The 20,840-nt window shown below is 39.8% G+C and overlaps 1 protein-coding gene across 1 annotated transcript in view; it reads right to left on the bottom strand.

Moving 5' to 3' along the window:
- Positions 1-20,468, bottom strand: part of Grpr (gastrin releasing peptide receptor) — a 34,392-nt gene extending 13,924 nt beyond the window's left edge. The window contains exon 1 of the mRNA XM_021153916.2: positions 20,007-20,468. Within this exon, the coding sequence (XP_021009575.1) occupies positions 20,007-20,422 (416 nt within the window). The 5' untranslated portion in view covers positions 20,423-20,468. The remainder of the gene's footprint in view (positions 1-20,006) is intronic.
- Positions 20,469-20,840: the final 372 nt, after the last annotated feature.

The raw sequence follows: 20,840 nt of genomic DNA, 5'->3' as shown, positions 1-20,840 counted from the left end.
TTTAACAGCAATATATTTAAATACACTTTGACAAGAAGTTTGAGAAGTAGTAAGGGGGTGGCTGAGCTTTGTAACTTTGTTGGCATTGGTGGTGTTGGGGAGGTCTTATTGTGTAACGAAGAAACCTAAGGCAAGGACAGGGATGGGGTGAGGCCTGGGAACCCTGGACTCTACTTACTTCATTAGCAATTTATTTTGTTGGGTTTTTTTTTTTTGGCTGTTTTGTTATTCAGTGAAAACTCACATTGCACATACTGTGTGCCTAGCACAGTTCTCAATTGGTTTCAAGAATTAACTAAAAAAAGAAGCACTCACTTGACACTAAATGATAAAAGGTCTCTAGTTTGAATTTTGCAATGTAAGAGATGGATAGTCTTGAAACGTTTTCTGTCATTAAAATCTAAATCTAACTTTAATGCAGTTATGCCTGTATCTATTAGCATCCTCAGTCAAATGAGTTTGGGCCTCATGCTTGAGAAAGAAAGTATAATATTCTATGAAATACTTTTCAATAGTTAGTTACTCTTACCTTTAAAAAATCCTTATTACAATAGAAGGATGTAAATACTATTTAGCATTTCTCTCTCCCCTCACCTCATTCTCTCTGTTGCTGTCTCTCACTGTCTATGTCTCTGTCTGTCTGTCTCTGTCTGTCTCTCTCTCTCTCTAACTCTGTCTCTGTCTCTCACTCTCTCTCCTCACCCCTCCTTTCTCCAATAACTCTTACAAATGAAAGAACCGACAGAGTGGCTAACTTTCCCAAGGCTACATTAACAAATGGCAGAGTTAGAATCTGAGCAGAGGCCATCTGGCTCCTGAGACTGGGCTCAGATCTGAAGAATTGAGAGGCTCCATTTTATTCATTGGGTTCCATCCCCAGTCCTCCCAACCACACCCTGACACACACACACACACACACACACACACACACACACACACACACACAGAACAAGAACCAATTGACAGAGTTGCCTTGAGTCAGTAAAGAGATTAACAAGGAAGGTGGATGAAAAGCAGAGCAAATTTGAAGGACTTTTCACTTAAAACAACACAGTGCAAGCATCCTAAGAGCTCAGTATAAAGCAATTAGAGAGTGAAGAATCATACAAATAAAACAAGAATCACTCGGCAGTCTTATACATGATGTTTTGATATAATTCTTCCCAATGTCTTTTTTCTTTGTCTTCTTTTACAGGATTAAAAGTTGACCTTTTTTGTACCTTTTAACATCAGTATGTCATGTAAACATTTTGTGATATCACACAGATAGATGCCACTCCAAACATCAGGTCGTACTCTGCAGACACTAGCAAGCCTCTGGTCAGGACGTTTTATCAAGAAAGTCTGGTAATCTCGAGGAAACAGAGTTTCTACTTCTTTATGTGCCTCCACCAATTAGCTCAAATGAAACAAAACACCCCCAACTACCCAGAAAGCAGCATGTCTGGTAACACACAAGCACATCTTAAGTATCTACTTTTGCAGGGTCCTATACTTACAATGAGTTAATGCAAATGGATCCATAAACCTGGACTCTTAGCAACTCTTTTCATACGCTATTCTGGAACAATAATTCAGGCTGGCAAGATGGTTCAGTGGTGTTCAGATCAGATCAGATGGTTCAGATGGCACGTGCTGCTCTTCCAGAGAACTCAAGTTCAGTTCCCAACACCCATGTTATGGGGCTCACTTATGTAACTCCATATGTAACTCCAGCTCCAGGAGATTCAATGCCTCTGGCCTCCTTGAGCACCTGTATTCATGTGCACATACTCACATGCAGGCACACACACCTACATATAATTAAAAATAATAAGGATTTTAAAAGAAGGTCAATTCACTCTAGTTCATAAGAGAATATGGTTTTGGGGGGAAAATGAGGTTCTAACATAATTACATCATTCATCTCTTCTTTTTTCTTCCCTTTAAACCCTCATTGTTTTCTTTCAAATTCATGGCCTCTTTTTTTCTTTTTTAATTAATCATTCCACTCATTTACACCTCAAATGATATCCTGCTTCCTGGTTACCCCTCCACAAACCCTTCATCCCACATCTACCCTCTCCCCTTTGCCTGTATGAGGGTACTCCCCTACTCACTCTCTCTTGCCCCACTGCTCCAGCAACCCCTATGCTGTGGCATCAAACCTCCACAGAACCCAGGGCCTCCCTTCCCATTGATGTTAGACAAGGCCATATGCATATATGTCTACATGCACGCATACATACATAAATGCACACATACATACACACACATCTGAACTACAACTTTCTCAGTCTGTACAAAGTTACTTTTATGGATGTTTTCAGGGTTGACCATTGGTATTGGATAGTCCCCACTGTCAGCATTCCTTAGCTGACTGTAGTTCTTTGGGTAGGAATGGAGGCCCCATGAGCTATCCCCTGCCTGGGATAGCATGTCTATTGGTGTTAGGACTGGAGTCTAGATCTGGCTCACTTTTATGCTTGCCTTATTTATAGAATAAACTAAAACTAAAAACTAGGAGTTCTTCATTTCATTTGCCTGCCATTTCATGGGCTTTAGACTAGGAAACAAGTCTGAGATGTTCAAAGTGACCCAGTCTTCTCCTACCATACACTGAGCTAAACTGTCCTCTCAAAGACTTACAGTCCAGATGCTTCCTGTTTCTCTGATCATTTTAAGGCTTCAAAATTTACTAGGGATAAGCAAGGAAGTGATCTAGTCAGGCCCAGTTTCCTCCCCCTGTATTTTTCTTTTCTTTTTTTCTTTCTTTTTTTTTTTTTTTAACTTACTAAACATGTTCCATCAGTTAGATGGAAAGACTTTGGGGGAATCAGCACCATACCCAATGGTGAAGCACAAAGGGAGAAGCAAGAGGCATGGTGTGTGCTGGAATCCAGCTTTGTCTTCAAACGCCTTTCCTTTTCTCTATTTAAACTAGTCACATCACAGACAACCAAGAGCGTGCAGGAGGAAATAGCTGGCTGAAAGACTTTGCCTTTGCTATCAGTTTTACTGTTCTCTGATCACATGATGCAGAAACCCACATTACCATTTAAAAACATAGATGATAATGTTTCTTAATAATCTGAGAAGCTCAAGTACATGCTATGACAGAGCCTCAAACCATTACAATACCACAGAGATATAGAACTCTCTCTCTCTCTCTCTCTCTCTCTCTCTCTCTCTCTCTCTGTGTGTGTGTGTGTGTGTGTGTGTGTGTGTGTGTGTATTCATATGTGTGTTCATGTGTGTGCCATGAGGCCAAATCATAATGTTGGGCATTCCTCCTCAACTGCAGTCCACTTTGCTTTCTGAGACAGCATGTCTCACTGACCTGGAGGTCATCGTGTATGCTAGGGAAGCTGGCTAGTGAGTCACAGGGTCACTCTTGTCTCTGACTCCCTAGAGCTGGCATTACAATTGCATACCACCATGGGCAGCTCTTTATATATGTTCTGGAGATCAAACTCACACCCACAAGCACTTGACCAATTGAACTATAACCACGCCCCTAGATTTAGTGATTTTGTATACAATATTCCCTAGGACCTCTTTCCTGGGTAACTGGAACAGAAGCATGGATTTTCCTAGGCACACTCCATTTAAACAAGAAACTCTCACTGTTAAATGACCATTGCAGAAAAATATGCACACAAGTCTTCATTGTGGACAAGAAACTATATGGGACTCTCTGATCAAATCTGGTCTTCTGTCTCTTTTGGTATGGCCATGAACTACTAATGTTTTTTACATTTTAAATTGTTGAGGAAAAGCCCAAAAAAGACTAATATTTATGGGATGTGTGAAAATTACACAGCATTCAAAGTTCAGCATCCATAAATAAAGTTTTACTGGCACATGGGCATGCCCATATGTTTACACATTATCTATAGCTATTTTCATGCTACAAAGCAGAATTTAGTGGTTGCATTGGAGACCCTATAGTCTTCCAATCCTCAAATGTTTATCATCTGGCCATTACAGAAATGTTTGCCAAGCTCTGGCCTATGTGCACTGAATATCGGAACATAGCTAATGTTCTTGTGTTCTTTGCTTGTCCCCATCAAAGCTGTTCATTCCATCTTTAAATAGAAGTAAGCCTGCCTTCCATCACACAACACTGCTTATTAGCCTTATTACTTCGTAATAATAAAGACAATTGGCCACTGAGCCCTGCCATTGGGCTTCTAGTACCAAGCTATTACTGTTCAGCACGCTTAGTCAATTTCGCAGCACACTGAAGTACTAAGTTGGTATTTCAGGCTCTGCTTCGCACTATGAATGTAAACGTTCCTGACCAATGAGGATTTAAAATCTAACTTGAGAGGAAAATATGCCCCCCCAAAAGCCCTTAATGAACATGGCAATGATTTCTGCATAGATCTTTGTGAAGAGCTCTTAGAGTTGATGGCAGTAGATCAATATATGAAGTGCTGCTACCACAATACAGACAAATATCTGCGCCCTTCCAATTATAACTCTCTTCTATGTAAATATAGGCCTGAAAGCAAGAAGTCATCAAGTAGAATTTCTTTCACTTGAAGAAGACACCAAAGCCAAGAGAAGACCCAGAGTCAGTTAGCTGAATCTCCCAGAGCCTAAGGCTCTGGATGCCCAATCAGGGATGATTTCTTATGACTGGCCATTGTTTTATTTTTGAGATTATAATTACATTATTCTCTTGCCTTTTCTCCTTCTAAATCATCTCATATTCCCTCCACTCTTCATCAAATTCATGGCCTTCTTTCATTAATTTTTATTTCATGCACATATATTTTAATATTGGATAAAATACATATTGTATAGGAATATATAATATAATATCCTAAATATAACCTGTTCAGTCCATATAATGTCCTGGGGATACAAACTTGTATAGATGTTGTTTTTAAGGCTGACCATTTAGCACTGGACAACCAATTGGTGTGCTCTTCCTTCCCTGGAGTAGACCACCTCTCCAAATTCCAGGTTTCCCCAGCTGCCCATTATAGTCCTTTGTGTAGGGTTGAAGCCTCAAAGTCTTTTCCCTTTCCATTTTGACATGCCCACTGGTGTCCTCCTTGTTCAGCCCATACTTAGGTAACCATGTTGGGAAGACTTTATAGGTGTAGCTTCTGTTATTATAGGAGGCACAATCTCATAGCAAACTCCCCGATCCTCTGGTTCTTATAATCTTTCTGCCCCCTCTTCCACAACGTTCCTTGAGCCTTAGATAGTGCAAGTGTTTTGTATAAAATCTGCATTTTGATTATGTGTGGTTTTCTGTAATGGACAATCTATTGCAAAGAGAAGTTTCCTTGATGAGGAGTAAAGACTATACTGTAGGTATAAGGACAAATGCTTATAGATTATTGCTATGGATTTGGCTAGTGTAGTAAATTAGTAATTCTCCTCCTATAACCATGATTCAGTAGCACTGAGTAGTTAGCTAGTTTTCAGTACCAGGCATGTGTTCCCTTTTGTTAAGTGAGTTTGAAATCCAATTTGAGAGCTGTTGGTTATTGCTAAGGTATATATGCCACTGCTGCACCTTCAGTGGTAACGTGCTTTGATAGTCATTGGTGTGATTCATAGGCATTGTACCTGAGTCGGACTGTTGGTTGCCTCCTTCCTTTGGATGCTAGCATCCATTCTGGTACCATGAAAAGCCAGTCCCCAGAGAAGGGAGAAAAGCATTGCTCTTTATAGATCCTCATATCTTCCCTTAAAGCACAAGTAAAGGATGCTTAAATACTGACTGTGATTGTATGCATCCTGTGATACAGGTCTCCTTCAAACGATCATTTCAACCTTCAATTCCATTTTTGTTGACAATCTTGGAAAGAAATTGGGCTCCAATTCTTCCACAATGTGTTTGATCATCTAATGTAATAATAGGCAATATCCACTTAGATAATCACCCAATAATGAAATTTCTTTAAAAAATCGTTTGGGCCGGGCAGTGGGGGCACATGACTGTAATCCCAGCACTTGGGAGGCAGAGGCAGGCAGATTTCTGAGTTCGAGGTGAGCCTGGTCTACAGAATGAGTTCCAGGACAGCCAGGGCTACACAGAGAAACCTCATCCCAAGAAAAAATTAGTTGGAATCACCATATTTTAGGAAGCATCCCCAAGGGCTAAAGAGATGGCTCAGCGGTTAAGTGTTTGTGCTGCTCTTATAGATCTGGGTTCAATTTCTGGTACCCATACAGTGGCTCACAACCATCTATAACTACAATTCGAGATCGATACAACACCATATATGAAGCCACCAGCCATGTAAATGGTACACATACATGCATACAGTCAAAATATTCATACACATAAAAAAAAAGATTATAGAACCCAGTATTGCCTATATATTTTCATGGAGAAAACCATTGTTGCCTGATTGTAGCAGTATGGTTTTTGTTCTAAAAACTATGTTTAAAGTACTTTTCATAGCAGACATTTGACCCAAATATGACACATCCTAGCGCAAAAGAACAGAACAGAATAAAACAAAATTAGCAAAGGGCAAAAGGAAACTTTGAAAAACTTCCACATGACCTATAGTTCTATTCATATGTAGACAGTGTAAAGAAACAAGTGAGTCACATAGACATGCTGTTATCATATGAAGTCCTTCTGACTGAAAATAAATGTCATTATGTGCAAAGATTTTGCATTTCTCCTTTTTCTTTAACAAAGTCTTCAGGAGTTTTCACTGTCCAGTTAGCCTGAGTAGAATGAAAGAGACAGGGACAGAGGTGATAAAAACAGATAGGGACGGAAAAAGAGGAAGACCAGGAAGAGAGGAAAATAATAAAGAAATAAAACTAAAAATAGATTTTCCACAGAACCCAACTATGCCACTCCCAGGTGTTTACCCAAGGAACTCTAAGCTAATATACCACAGAGCTCTGTGCACATCAGTGTTTATTGCAGCACTATTCACAATAGCTAAGTGAGAGCACTAATTTAAGTGACTCAAAAGAACATGTGTGTGTGTGTGTGTGTGTGTGTGTGTGTGTATCATATCTCTGAATTTTTCAGTCATAGAAAAAGAGTAAAGTCCTATTCTTTTCAGGAAAATGGGTCTTAGTTTCTTCTCCTGTTGCTGTAATAAAGTACCCAGGCAAAAACGACTTCAAGGGGAAGAGTTTATATTGTCTTACAGTTCTAGGTGGGAAAGTCCCAGTAAGAAGAGCTCGAAGCAACTGATTACATTAAGTCCACAGTCAGAAGTCTTATACAGCACTGGATCCTTTGGCACTCCCCATAGTGCGGAGGCCTTCCCACTTCTATTAATATAGTAAGAGCATCCTTCACAGATCTTCTCAGAGGCCCTTCTCCAAGCTCATTCAAGATGGTATTGACAATTCAAACCAACCACCATACATATTAAGCAAATTAAGCTAGTGTTGCAAAAGTACCATGTGCTTTCTCTTATATGTGGTTCCTAGGTTTTTATTAGAGATAACATAAAATCATACCTGTATATATAATATGAAAGAAGAAGGGAAATAAAAGGGACTATGAGAAGAAATGGGAGGGGAGACAAAGAAAAGAGTCGAGTATTATAGGGAATTGGCTCAGCATACAATTTATATTTGTATGAAACTGTTTTAATGTAACCTACAACTGTGTACACTAAGGCAACAGAGTAGTTTTAAAAATCAAACTCAGACTGCGTAAAATGTAGAGAATAAACTTCATATGGTGACCAGCTGTTGATATAGCTACAACTCAACTCCATAGACACCTCAGGCACAAGGGACATTTTGGAAGAGGAGGTGGAAACATTGCAAGATCCAGAGGACCAGGACATCAGTATGAGACAGTGTCTTCTAAACACAAGGAGCTGCTGAGAGAAAGAATTCATTTTCTCCAGGGACAAGCTCCTGAACGGTTATCCTATCCCGAGTGGTGAGCCTTAAACACATGTACATACGGGCAATACTAATTCAACTCAATAAGATAATGTAGATTATACAGATATGTGTGTGTGTGTATCATATGTATGCATGCACATGTATGTGACAATAATAATTATAGAAAAAGAGGTCATAAATTTGAGAGGAAGTTGGGGACTACAGGGGAAACTGGAGAGAGAGAGAGAGAGAGAGAGAGAGAGAGAGAGAGAGGGCAAAAATGATATAAATACAGTACTCGCTTATGAAATTCTCAAAAATATTGAATAATGAAATGTAAAGAAACACATCTTAGGACCATTCTGTCTCTTTTCTTCCAAAGAAATTTCAATTGTTATAAACCCATTGTGTGGCCAAATATCAGCTCCAAGCCCTGCTCACTGGGCCGAGAGTCCTGGCCTAGTTTCAGAATCCCTGAGGCTTTGATAAGTCTGCACCCTCCACACTAGGCACTCCTACAGACCTCCGCTGAGATTTCTGACTCTCTCACTTTGAAGTGAGCCAGAACTCAGTTCTCTAAATGCTAAGTTGCTGAGACTCTGAATGCTGACCTCACAGGCCCAAGTAGATGGCTTGAAACTCCTTGTTAGCAGAGCTGGCCTGAGTGCCCCTTCAAGGGCAGCAGTTAAGGTCTTTCAGAGAGGTGGTGGGGGATTTTCCACTCCTGATCAGGCCAAACTAGTTTGTGGCCAGGCAGAACTTCAGAAACCAAACTTTAGAAAAAACTCTTTGAAAAAAAAAATGTCAGAGGCATACCATGGAGTTAACAATGTGAGTAGCTCAAATCCTGGAGAGAAGCGAAGTACAGACAGGAAGCTGGCATTCAGCTTCATATTTTCCCCTTGAGTCCTTTACAAATTTCAAGCAGCTTTAAGGTGAAGATAAATAATAAGTGGAGTCCACAGAGGTTAAGTTGAGATGCCCAGAAAGGTAAACTTCAGCAGAAGAAACTGGAAACAGACCAGGTTATATCTTGGCTATGAAGTGTCCCCAGACACAGACTAACTCTCGCAGATGCCAAAGCTCAGCGTCCAATATGCTCAGTTTCCAGATAAGTCTGATACAATACTACCTTCCAGTTGCAAGCAAGAGCAAAGGCTAGTATGTTCTGGGAGGTAAATATCATCCAAAGCCTCAACTTGCCTATGGTTTTTCATACAAAAAAATTTAAGCACTCAAACAAAAATTACTTGGTCTGGCAAGTCTGGCAGGCATTCCAGAGGTTAGTGTTTGCCACACAGATATATTTTTTAAGATTCATTTACATATTTCTCATGTGTAGCTTGCATGACTTTATGTGCACACATGTGAGTGCAGAAGCACCGGGAAGCCAGAGGAGGGTGTCAGATTCCCTGGAATTGAAGTTATAAACAGTCATGAGCCATCATGTGTGTTCTATGAACTGAACCTAGGTCGTTTTCAACAGCAGCCAGTTCTCTTAACCACCAAGCCATCTCATCAGCCCCCACAGAAAGTTTAAAAATACATTGTGAATCTATTTGTGAACCAAATAGGGATTCTAGAATTGCAATAGAGAAATGGGAAAGCACATCTATAAGTCATGACAGAATTTGTAACATTAAAATGTGTTTAAAACAATTTTTATCTCCAGCACCCAAAAATAAATACCCATACAAATGAAAAAAATGACATTTCCTTTAGTAACAGAGCCATTATGAAATTTCTAGCCTTAGGAACAGTGAAAGGGTCAGACTTTAAAAATGCAAAGTTGGCTTGTATTATTCTGTACATAAGGAAAAAGATAAGAGAGAAAGGAAAGGAATTTATGTTAGAAGTTGTAATGATTATAAATTTCCTCAAGCCAACTCAAACCTTCAGGCTATAGATTGAAGAAACACTATGAACCCTAAGAATGGGAAAGATGGAAGGAAAGAAAGGAAGAAAGGAAGAGAGAAAGAAAGAAAGAAAGAAAGAAAGAAAGAAAGAAAGAAAGAAAGAAAGAAAGAAAGAAAGGAAGGAAGGAAGGAAGGAAGGAAGGAAGGAAGGAAGGAAGAAAGAAAGAAAGAAAGAAAGAAAGAAAGAAAGAAAGAAAGAAAGAAAGAAAGAAAGAAAGAAAGAAAGAGAAAAGAGGTCTATAAGCAACCCAGTAATATGATTCAAACTCAAGGGGAAAGATAAAAAAAATTGAATCAGAAATACAACAAGAACACAATGTTGTTAAAGGAGCTATAAGAAACTATGGGTTCACAGAAGAATTCAGAGGATCATGAGTGGCAGCTGCAAAGTACCGAAAGATAGAAACCCTCCTCCTAGAGTTCTGAAAATATTTTCCAAAATAAGCAGAAAATAGGACAGTGCCAAACAGAAACTGTGACTAATCACTGCTATTGGACTTACTAATAAATGGAACACTATAGGGAATTCTCTGGACAGGAGGAAAATGGTCCTTGGTGAAAAGCCACAGAGTTGCAGACAGGAGTGAAGAATACAGAAAAGACAAATAAGATAAATCGAAATCTAGACTTAACTCTAAGATAAGTATTGAGTAAACATAAGGAATGTACAAACAACACGATTGGTGTGCTGCGGGTTATAGAAACACAGAGAGAATTAAAATATGAACAGATGGGGCCAGCAAGATATCTCACTAGATAAAAGAGCTTGCAGCAAAGCCTGGTGACCAGAGTTCAATCCCCGAAACTCACATAAAGGTGGAAAATGAGAACCACATATGCAGCATGGCACACAATAGTCCTCCCCCTGCCCCTGTCCCCAAATAGAAGAAAAGGAAAAAGGAAAGGAGGAATTTTAAATGAAGTTGAATAGTCCTCAAAGGCCTATATTGTGAAGAAATTCTAATTTGTAGTAGAGTCTAATAAGTCAAGGACACAACGTTGTATACTTTAGGGATGTATGTAAATGAGTATTGAGAAGGATTTCTATATTAACACATTCATGGGAGAGTGAAATTAAATAATTAAAATATTAAATTAACTTAAAATTTGTCTTAGGGTTACTACTGCTGTTATAAAACATCATGACCAATATAGCAACTTGGGGAAGAAAGAATTTATTTCACTCACAGTTACACATAGTAGTTCATCATTGAGAGAAGTCAGGACAGGAACTCAAGCAGGGCAGGAACCTGGAGGCAGGAGCTGATGCAGAGACCGTGAAGGGATGATGCTTACTTGCTTTCTCCTCCTGGCTTGCTTGGCCTGCTTTCTTATAGAACCTGGGACCACCAGCTCAGGGATGACAGCACCCACAATGGGCTGTGCCCTCCCTCATTAATCATCAATTAAGAAAATTAAGAAAATGCCCTACAGGCCTGCTACAGCCCAATCTAATAGAAGCATTATTGATGTTCCTTCCTCTTAGATGACTCTAGCTTGTGTCATGTGGACATGAAAACTAGACAGCAGAGAAGGTAAGAAAACAGTAAATTATAGATCAGGTGAGACCAATAAAAATAAAGTAATAGGGTAAGATATTTGATTTAGATATATAAGTAGAACTGAATTTACCAATGTGTTTGCAAACTGACCAGTGACCAAATTACAAATATCAATTCGCTTGTGTTATAAATAATCACAAAATACCAAGACTGGTGAAGAAAGCAAAGGGCTCATAGTAGGTGCTGCCATTCATCAAATGAGTACTTAAGATTACCCAAGACACAAGAAAATGGAACTGCTCTCGATTATAGCAGCCTACATGGGAAACAAATTTTGGTAGTGGTTGCACCCACTATGTCTGCCTAAAAATCTCACAAAATTTGGTTGTCATTCAAACAGTATAGTGTCAAATGGTAGGACCTTCAGGGGCTGGTCAAATTATGAGGTCTCTGCCCTTAGAAATAGATTAATGCCATTATTGCAGAAATACATTCGTTACACCAACAGTAAATGGCTACTTTTTTACCTTTTGATTTATTGAATTTATTTATTATGAGGTTTTTGAGCATATGTTTCATTGTGCTTTGTTCATATTCACTCCACTGCTATCCTTCCCCCTTGTATTTATTCTCCTCCATAATAGTTCTCCTTCTGGTTTCATGTTATATGTATAAAACAAGGGAACTCTCAAGAAAATAATAATTACAGATTGTAAGTACTCAGGAGAATAGAAGACCTATATCCATACTAAAACTGTAAAGGAGCATGTATGTCAGATTTGGGCCTCACCATCCCAAACTGAAAACACTCCTACTGATCATGAACTGGAAGACAGATAAATAAACCACAGCACATCAGTGCTATGAATGCTACACAACAAAATAGGGATGGGTTATTCACACATGCAACACAGTGTGTTAAAAAGGAGCCTGGCTGTATATTATCATTCATGGGACATCCTAGAAAAGATCAAGGTTTCTAGGAACTGAGGTGATGTTTGAAGGTTCACTACACTACAAAGGGATAGGAAAGAATTTGGGGAAGTGAATAATAATTATCTGTCATATATGTATATATGTATGTATGTACGTGAATGTGTGAGTCGATCTATCTATAATCTTTTTAACATCTATCATCTATCATCTTTTAAACACCTATCTATCTATCTATCTATCTATCTATCTATCTATCTATCTATCTATCTATCTATCATCTATTTATCTATCTTTTTAACATGAGCCAAAGTGTAATAGTTTGTCTTTCTCCCATTCTCTCCCCTTCCCTGCCCCACTACCCTGTCTGGTTTGCCTTCTCAGTAAATTGTAATGAAGTTTCAGGTTTCTGGGTGTCTCACACACATTTTTTTCTTTCATGCCATGTCACTATGCAGCAGTGGGACCCTCACAACCTGCTGGTATTTCTTGGATGCCACATCCTCCAGAATAATGAGCTAAATACATTCTTATCTTTTATAATTTATTCAGTCTGTACTATTTCTATTGTAACAAGAGAGAAACAAGGTAAAGCCAATAGTTTTCTAAAACGTTATAATTCTAAAAGTTTCTATACTCTAGGCCTAATAATGAGCTGTGAAATTGGATGGAAACCTTTTTTTAAAAAAAAACCATTTTTATTTACTTGACATCCTAATTGCTGCTCTTTCCTGGCTCCCCATCCCCAAAATCCATCTCTTCTCCCCATCTCTTTTTCCTCTGAGAGGTTGGAGGTCCTCTCTGGGTATCCCCCACCATAGCACATCCAGTCTCTGCAGGATTAGGTGGATCCTCTCCTACTGAGGCCAGACAAGGGATCTTGCTAAATGAGTCATCTCCTCAAGCCTCTAGACTCCTGCGTGCCTTATAAATATACAGTATGACATAACAAAACAAATGAACAAGGAAAGTTGGGAAACCTATTCCACAGTCAGGCTACAGCTTTGAGGATAGTCCCCACTACAGTTGTTCAGGACTCACATGAACTCCAATCTGCACATCTGCTACATATGTGCAGGAGGGCTGGGTCCAGCCCATGTATGCTCTTTTGTTGGTGGCTCAATAACTAAGAGCTCCCAAAGATCCAGGTTAGTTGACTCTCTTGGTCTTCCTGTGGAGTTCCGATCCCCTTCCGGGCCCAATGAAGACTTTTCTAACCTCTAGTAAAAAGCTAGATTTTAATTAACCATGATAAAACAGAGCCATATTCCTCTACGTTCTTTTTTTAAAAAACAACTTTCTCCTCATTTTAGGGTCAACTTTTCATTTTTCAAGAAAATGGTAAGCCATTGATGGTATCCTTTTATTTTTTGAGAATTTCACATATGAGTATTGTATTTATCTCATTTCCATCCCTTCATCTCCCTCTCCAACTCCTCCAACTTTTCCCCCCAATTCTTTTCAGATCCATGACCTCTTCTTCTAGAGACATAATTTACACATAAAATACTTATGTATATATAAATACAGCCTGTGGGGTCAATTTGTTACTCTTCTTTTTTTAGGAAATTTCTTCATTTACATTTCCAATGCTATCCCAAAAGTCCCCCATAGCCCCCCCCCACTCCCCTACCCACCCACTCCCACTTCTTGGCCCTGGCATTCCCCTGTACTGGGGCATATAAAGTTTGCAGGACCAAAGGGTCTCTCTTCCCAATGATGGCCAACTAGACCATCTTCTGATACATATGCAGCTAGAGACATGAGCTCTGTGGGTACTAGGTTAGTTCATATTGTTGTTCCACTTACAGGGTTGCAGACCCCTTCAGCTCCTTGGGTACTTTCTCTAGCTCCTCCATTGGCAGCCCTGTGTTCCATCCAATAGCTGACTGTGAGCATCCACTTCTGTGTTTGCCAGGCCCTGGCATCGCCTCACAAGAGGCAGCTATATCAGGGTCCTTGTTACTCTTTTTTTTTTGTTTTGTTTTGTTTTTTTTGTTTTTTTGAGACAGGGTTTCTCTGTGTAGCCCTGGCTGTCCTGGCACTCACTTTGTAGACCAGGCTGGCCTCGAACTCAGAAATCCGCCTGCCTCTGCCTCCCGAGTGCTGGGATTAAAGGCGTGCGCCACCACGCCCGGCTCCTTGTTACTCTTATACATGTGTTTAACGCTGACAACTTGGGAATGGATAAGCTACAAGGAAGTTCATCCTTGAGGAAGACTGATTGTAATTTCTTATAGAAATGACTTATCAGACTGGGAGTGTGGGTCAGCTGTAGAGTGTATGTTTAGCATGCATACATGCATATGACTTTCAGTTCAATCTCCAGAACTTTAAAAAAAATGCAAAGCAAAAAAAATATGTCCAAATGATGGATATTTTAAGAGGAGACAGATGAGGATGGAGCCAAAAGAGTTAGGAAAACAAGCAAGGTAAAGAAGAGTCAGGAAGCTAGTTTGTAGGTATTATGGTACTTTCCTGAATTTTATGGTAACTATTTTATGATTAAAGCCATTTAATTTGTAACTCATTTGATTATGATTTTAAATATTTGTTTATCTGCCTTTTGTTCAAACTTTTGTTTGGTTTTTCTTTTGAAAAGCACTCGTCGGTTTCCACAGAATCTAGCTCTTGTCATCTGTGGCTGGAACCATTGTGCTAGTGTTACTCTGTGAATCATCAGAGGAAATGAACATGATTTGTAGATCATAATCAAGTATTCTCAGTTCATCCGGCATGAGCCATCTGAATGTATTCACTCCTTTATTCTTTTTTTCATGCATATTTCATTTCATCTGTTCAGCAAGGATATCTTGAGCATTCGGTACAGACTATGAACTGGTCTAGTATCAGAGAATATATTAATGACTGAGATAGACTCCCACTTTGTAGGTGTGTGTGAACATGTGAGCAGAGGCCAGAAGTTGACATTGATGGCTCTTTATCTTATATTTTGAAACAGGGTCTGTCACTGAACTCAGAAGTTGACAATTGAGGTTCAGTGGCTAGCTAGCAAGCTCCTGATATCTTCTATCTCTGCTTCCTCTGTGCTGAGATAACAGGTATGTTCTGGAGGTGAAACTCAGTTCTTCAGGATAGTAAGTCAAACACTTTGCAACCAAGCCATCTCTCCAAGCCTCTAGACTCTTGCATGTCTTATAAATATACAGTATGACATAACAAAACAAATGAACAAGGAATGTCTTGAGAAAATAATCATAGATTGTATGTACCTATGAGGACTGAAGATCCATACTAAAACTGTAAATGAGAAATTATGCCTGATCTATTCATCATCATCCCAAGTGGAAAACGGTCCTACTGATCATGAACTGGAGGACAGATAAACAAACCATGACACACCAATGATGTGACTACTACACAGCAAAATAGGAGTGAGTTATATAAGCATAACATGCAATACGGTGTGCTAAAAGGAACCAGGCTGTATGTTACATGTTCATGGGGCATCCTGGAAAAGATCAAGGTCTCCAGAAGCTGAGGTGGAGGGAGGGGTACACTAAAAAGGGACCAGAAAGAAATTGGATGGGTGATAGAAATGACATGTATTTGGGCTGTGTTGGTGAAGGTGATGAGGTTTGGGGGTGGGGGGTGTCAAACTGTCCCCCTAAGCACATATGCAACTTACATTCCAATAAACCTAAAGAAAGAACCTGGTTGATAGGATCTCCCATTTTCTCAGACTGAGTGGCCAAAGAAAGTCTCTTAGAGGAGGAGACTACTGTGCAAAAGAAACCTCTTGGATGTCCCTTTGTGCTTTTACTTGGAGGGAAAAAAGAGGAGAACTTCCGTTTTATGCTGAAAGCCTGAGTTTTAATTAAAGAAGAATTTATGCAACCACACACACCAGGAAGATTTATAAGTGCAAGAATGTAAATTTAGTCTATTTTTAAAGGATGTTATTGACAGGCACAGTTCAAAAGACCTCACCAGGGAGCCCTTCGTGAGACACTGCGTGTTTCATGATGAAGCTTGAGCTTTTTTTTTTCCATCATGCATATTAAGTTGCCAGAATGATCCTTAATTAATCACATGAAAGCCTGACACTTGAAAAACTAATGTGTGAGAGACATGGAAGTTCTTCGTTACCCTCTTCTCCTCTGCCAAGGCATTCAGGTTGAGAGCAATCCTGGCTGGGAAAGCCCACTTCCACACACCTGGCCTCTGCTCATTCCCAGAAGCTGCTGGCAGCACTTCTGGGTCACTGTGACTGTGGGCAGACACAAGGTGTATTTCCTTCCAGGGTGGCAGCATATGCCTCTGAAAAACCAAACTAGATAGAACCTAGGATCTGGCAGCCCAAATTCCTCTAAGAGGGATTTTATAGGAGGATGCTCTATGGGGAACTAAATTGAGTCTTCTTTTGTGAGGAGACCAATCTCATCAGAATCCAGAAAGCTAGACATAGTAGTCTAAGTACCATTGAAGTAACCAGGGAAGGACCCCTTCCAAACTGATATGCCCTGGGTCACTCAGCCACCATCTTTTAAAACAGCCTGATTTTGAGTCTGGAGCTCCCTGTCATAAGAAGGGAAATGGAATCAGACTGTATTTTGAATGGGGCCATGTGATAACATGTATGAGAACAGCAGTGTGTGTATGAGGATAGAGAGTGCAAGTGGAGAGAGAAGACAGGGACTAAAATTGAAGGTACTTGAATGAGAACCTGAAATTGGAAAACTGGTGATCCCATGGTTCCAGTCAAAATCCTTGAAATCTCCTTTTTGGGATGGTGAGAGTGGTATATATTTTTCTAGAAAAATGTTCTTTTCTTAGTGACACTCAACCTTACCTGTGGATACAGGGGGCTGCAGGAGAGTGACTGAGATAAACATTGGCTTTGCTAAAAACCTACGATGATTGGGCATGCATGTTAACAGTTATGAGCCCCACTCACATGTTGGAAACCTTGTTAAAGTAGTTTAGGGTGGAGCCTAGGCTTCTGTTTCTGTTCCCTTTTAGTGTTCTGATGGTCATCCACACTGGGCAGTTTGGGTTACCCTTTTTTACCAAGTTACCAAATATGAAGGCTCACATGAAAACTAACAATATGTACTACATATGTGAACTAATAACTTAAGCATTTCAGATTTGAACATACACCTAAAAGAAATAAAATTCTTATGTCAGCCAAAAAAAAGTTCCAGTCCTAACCAAGAAGCTCTCTGTCCTTGATAGCTGCTGAGAGAGGGGAAATCAGTTTTCTTCAATGGAGTGACACTCGGTATCAACCACTCCAGGGCAGGACTCCTGCTCAGAAACAGTGGTCCAATACAAAATGGACTCCATGTTAGCTTGTTTATTTTTTTCTGCTTTTGCTTTTTGTTTGTTCATTTTCTAAAGAGCGAAGAACGTAGTGGGTAAGGTTGAGATAGGATCAGAGAGGAGCTGGGGATGAGTAAAGAATATTGTCAAGATATATTGTATGAAATTCTAAACAGCAAACAAACAGAAACAAAATCCAGAAAAGGTTCTTAGCCCCAAACCAGAAAGAAATACATCAGTATTCATCAGGATAACTGGAAGTCTTTTCCTCCAATGGGACCCTGGACACAATCGAAAAACCACTCCTAAATGTGCTAACATGGATGAGGACCCCAGAAATACACCAAGCATGAGAAGGCAAACTCAAAGTTCTATTCACTGTATGTTTATATGTTCAAGAATTTCAATAAGTAATGTCAGGTATACAAAATCACAGTAACAGTTGCCTTTCTTTAGGAATATTAAGTGGAAATGGGCAAGACATTGGGACTCCTTCATATCCTCAATATTATAGTCACGTGATTACATAGACATTATGTAAAAATGATGAGCTGTTAACTTACTCTTTTTACTATGTTCATAGATGTCACATTGTTGATAAGTATAGAATCCACATTTACCTTGCCAAGCCCATAAAGCTGTTGTAAGATAATCTTGTAGCTTTCCAACATAAGATAAATATAAAAGTACAAGTTTTGTATTTTCAAACTGCCCAGGCATCTATTCTCATTGAAGTTAGTGTGATGCACCTGTCATTCCAGTGATCCATCAGCCTTTGCCAGGCAAGGCCAATTACAAAAAGTTAGTGAGGACACACTGCAGCTGCAGTGGCATTCAACTCAGCTTTGCACAGAGCTGTTCCTGACTGCTGATGGCAAGCTCAGTCTGGTCTGAAACTCCAGGAAGAGGGTCCCTGCAGCTGCAGTTTTCCATTTCATGCCCTCCCTTTCCATGCTGTTCGCCTCCCCGAGGAGACAGTAAACACCATCTGGACCACTGCATTCACCAGCCCGGAAACCCAAATCTCTTCTTCCTATCAAGAAAATTATGCTCAGCCTGACGTGCCCTCCACCAGTGGGAACCAACCTTAGAGCTTTTGCCAGCCCTGAAGTTTGCTGGCCCTGAATGAACACAGAAAGTGTCTGTGGTCATTTGTACCTGAAAGGTAAATAGGCAGGGTGCAAGCAAGATGAGGGTGTGTGGAGAAACCCTGTCTGGTCCACACAATAACCTCATTTCTGGACCATTACTTTTCAGGCTCTGAGAATATCATGGGTGCTGAGCGGTGCACTTTAAATAGCTTAAGTTAAACACATGGCCACAAATACTGATAACGCTATCTTTATTTGTCCATTACTTGTGAAGGCCAGCTCACCTGAGGACGGTTTGTTCTTTAATAGCAGGAGACTCAAGCACCACAAGTAGTAAAGGAGAGGCCCTCTACTTCAGATTCTAAACTTTACAGAATTGCAACTATACTTTTTCTAGTATACACTCTGGTCCTATGTATTTTTAACGTACACCATATAGTTGACTTAAGATAACAATTTATGACCTCTGGTCCAATAAGCCTGTTTTTTTTCTTAGTTTAGCCATTTAGCTAGATACTAGATACTAGATACAACATATTGTATCTAGTAGTCTAATCATTTGTGTTCATTCTTCAGAACATAAGATATAATCAACAACGTGTGTGAATATCCTTCATATATATCTTTACTTGCCTGTTCAAGCATAAGTTTTCTTTTTTTTTAACATGGTAGACATAGATATTTGACAAATACATGTTTGAATTTTATATATATATATATATATATACATATATATGTGTGTGTGTGTGTGTGTGTGTGTGTATAATCACATGTGTGTTTTCCAGATGTACATTTTTCAGAATAACAGAAGACACTCAGCCTCACCAAGATACAAAGATATTGTACATAGAAGGACAGTCAACCTTGAACTTGCTTAGGGAGCAAACATATTTAAAGTCATTGAAGGGAGACTTGGAAAAATTAACACACAACTGTTCTGTTCAGTCATACCTAAAAATGAGCTGTAAGAAAAGTTAAGACTGTCCAAGGAAGACAAAATTCAGAGAAATGGAGCCTCTTTTGTTGTTGTTCTCAAAGGAGATTTTATAGAGGGTCAGTGGGAACTTCTCTGTTTTCTGAAGGATTCTGAATTGCTTCTAAAAAACACTAGCCTGAGGTTGAAACTGTAGGGTAGGATTGTCCTTCTCACTGTTCAATTAATTTTTTCAGAGAAAGAGAAGACAGGGAAAGGCAATGATTTTTCTTCAGAAAAAAATGCCCCTCAGTCTCAGGCTTAGAGATTTAATTCTCATTTGCCTCCTCGGGTCTCCACCATTCTCTCATTTTTCTTTTCTTAAACTAATATGCCAAACTCCAGAAGTAATTTTCAGAACAAAACCATGCCTGGAAGGGATTGTGAGTTTGAGTACAAGTTCCCTTTAGGGTAGACAGCTCTCTCATGTGATTCAATGAGTGGTCCACCACCCCAAGAGAAGATATAACTTCCAATGAGTACTTACCTGTCAGCTGACAGTGCCGTAAGTGTGAAGACAGACACCCCCACTGAAGTAAGTTGTATAAAGGGGATCAGTTTGCAGCCAATCCTGCCAAATAGCCACCTGTCAGCCAGGTACTTGCTGGCATCCACAGGGGCGCATGTCACCAGCAGCAGCAGGTCTCCCAAAGCCAGGCTAGAGATGAACAGGTTTGGCACATTTCGCATGGACTTGACCGTGCAGAAGATCTTGATGAGCGTGATGTTGCCAATAAGACCTATCACAATGATAAGCCCATAAACTGCAGGGATGACATAGATGAATCCTGGGTGAAACCAGTTGTCCATCTTGGGGGGATTCAGACTTTGATTGAAGGTGTCATTGCAGGACAGGAAAGGGTCCACATCCAAGTTCAGGTGGGAACAATTATTTGGAGCCATCTCAAAGCTTCTCTCTTCAAATGTGCCTTCAAGATGCTGCTTTGTAACTTCTGTTTTTTTCAGTTAGGCGCTGAAGGTTTGTCAGTTACACTCGCTGATCTGTGCGAGCCTCTTGATCTCCCTTTAAAACACTCTGAATTCACACACACACACACACACACACACACACACACACACTGGTATTCCAAACTCTAGCTCAGTTTGTTGATGTTGGTTCTGTCCCAGCCTTCACACCACCAGCAAGCAATACATCTGTACATTCACTAAGTTAACAAGCAACAGAAACTCAGCCTGAAGAAAAGCTTAGAATTAAGCCCACTTTGTCTCAGCTCTTCCTACCTCCATCCTAGACTGAGTCTCTCTGGCTGCAGTTTACTAAGAACTTTTGGACTGCTATTTTCACACAGCATTTCCCGTC

Source organism: Mus caroli, unplaced genomic scaffold (assembly GCF_978045245.1).
Source record: "Mus caroli unplaced genomic scaffold, Mus_caroli_1 scaffold_5, whole genome shotgun sequence".
NCBI classification, from domain to species: Eukaryota; Metazoa; Chordata; class Mammalia; order Rodentia; family Muridae; genus Mus; species Mus caroli.
The sequence above is the reverse complement of the archived record's forward strand: the minus strand, read 5'-3'. Positions and strand labels throughout refer to the sequence as shown.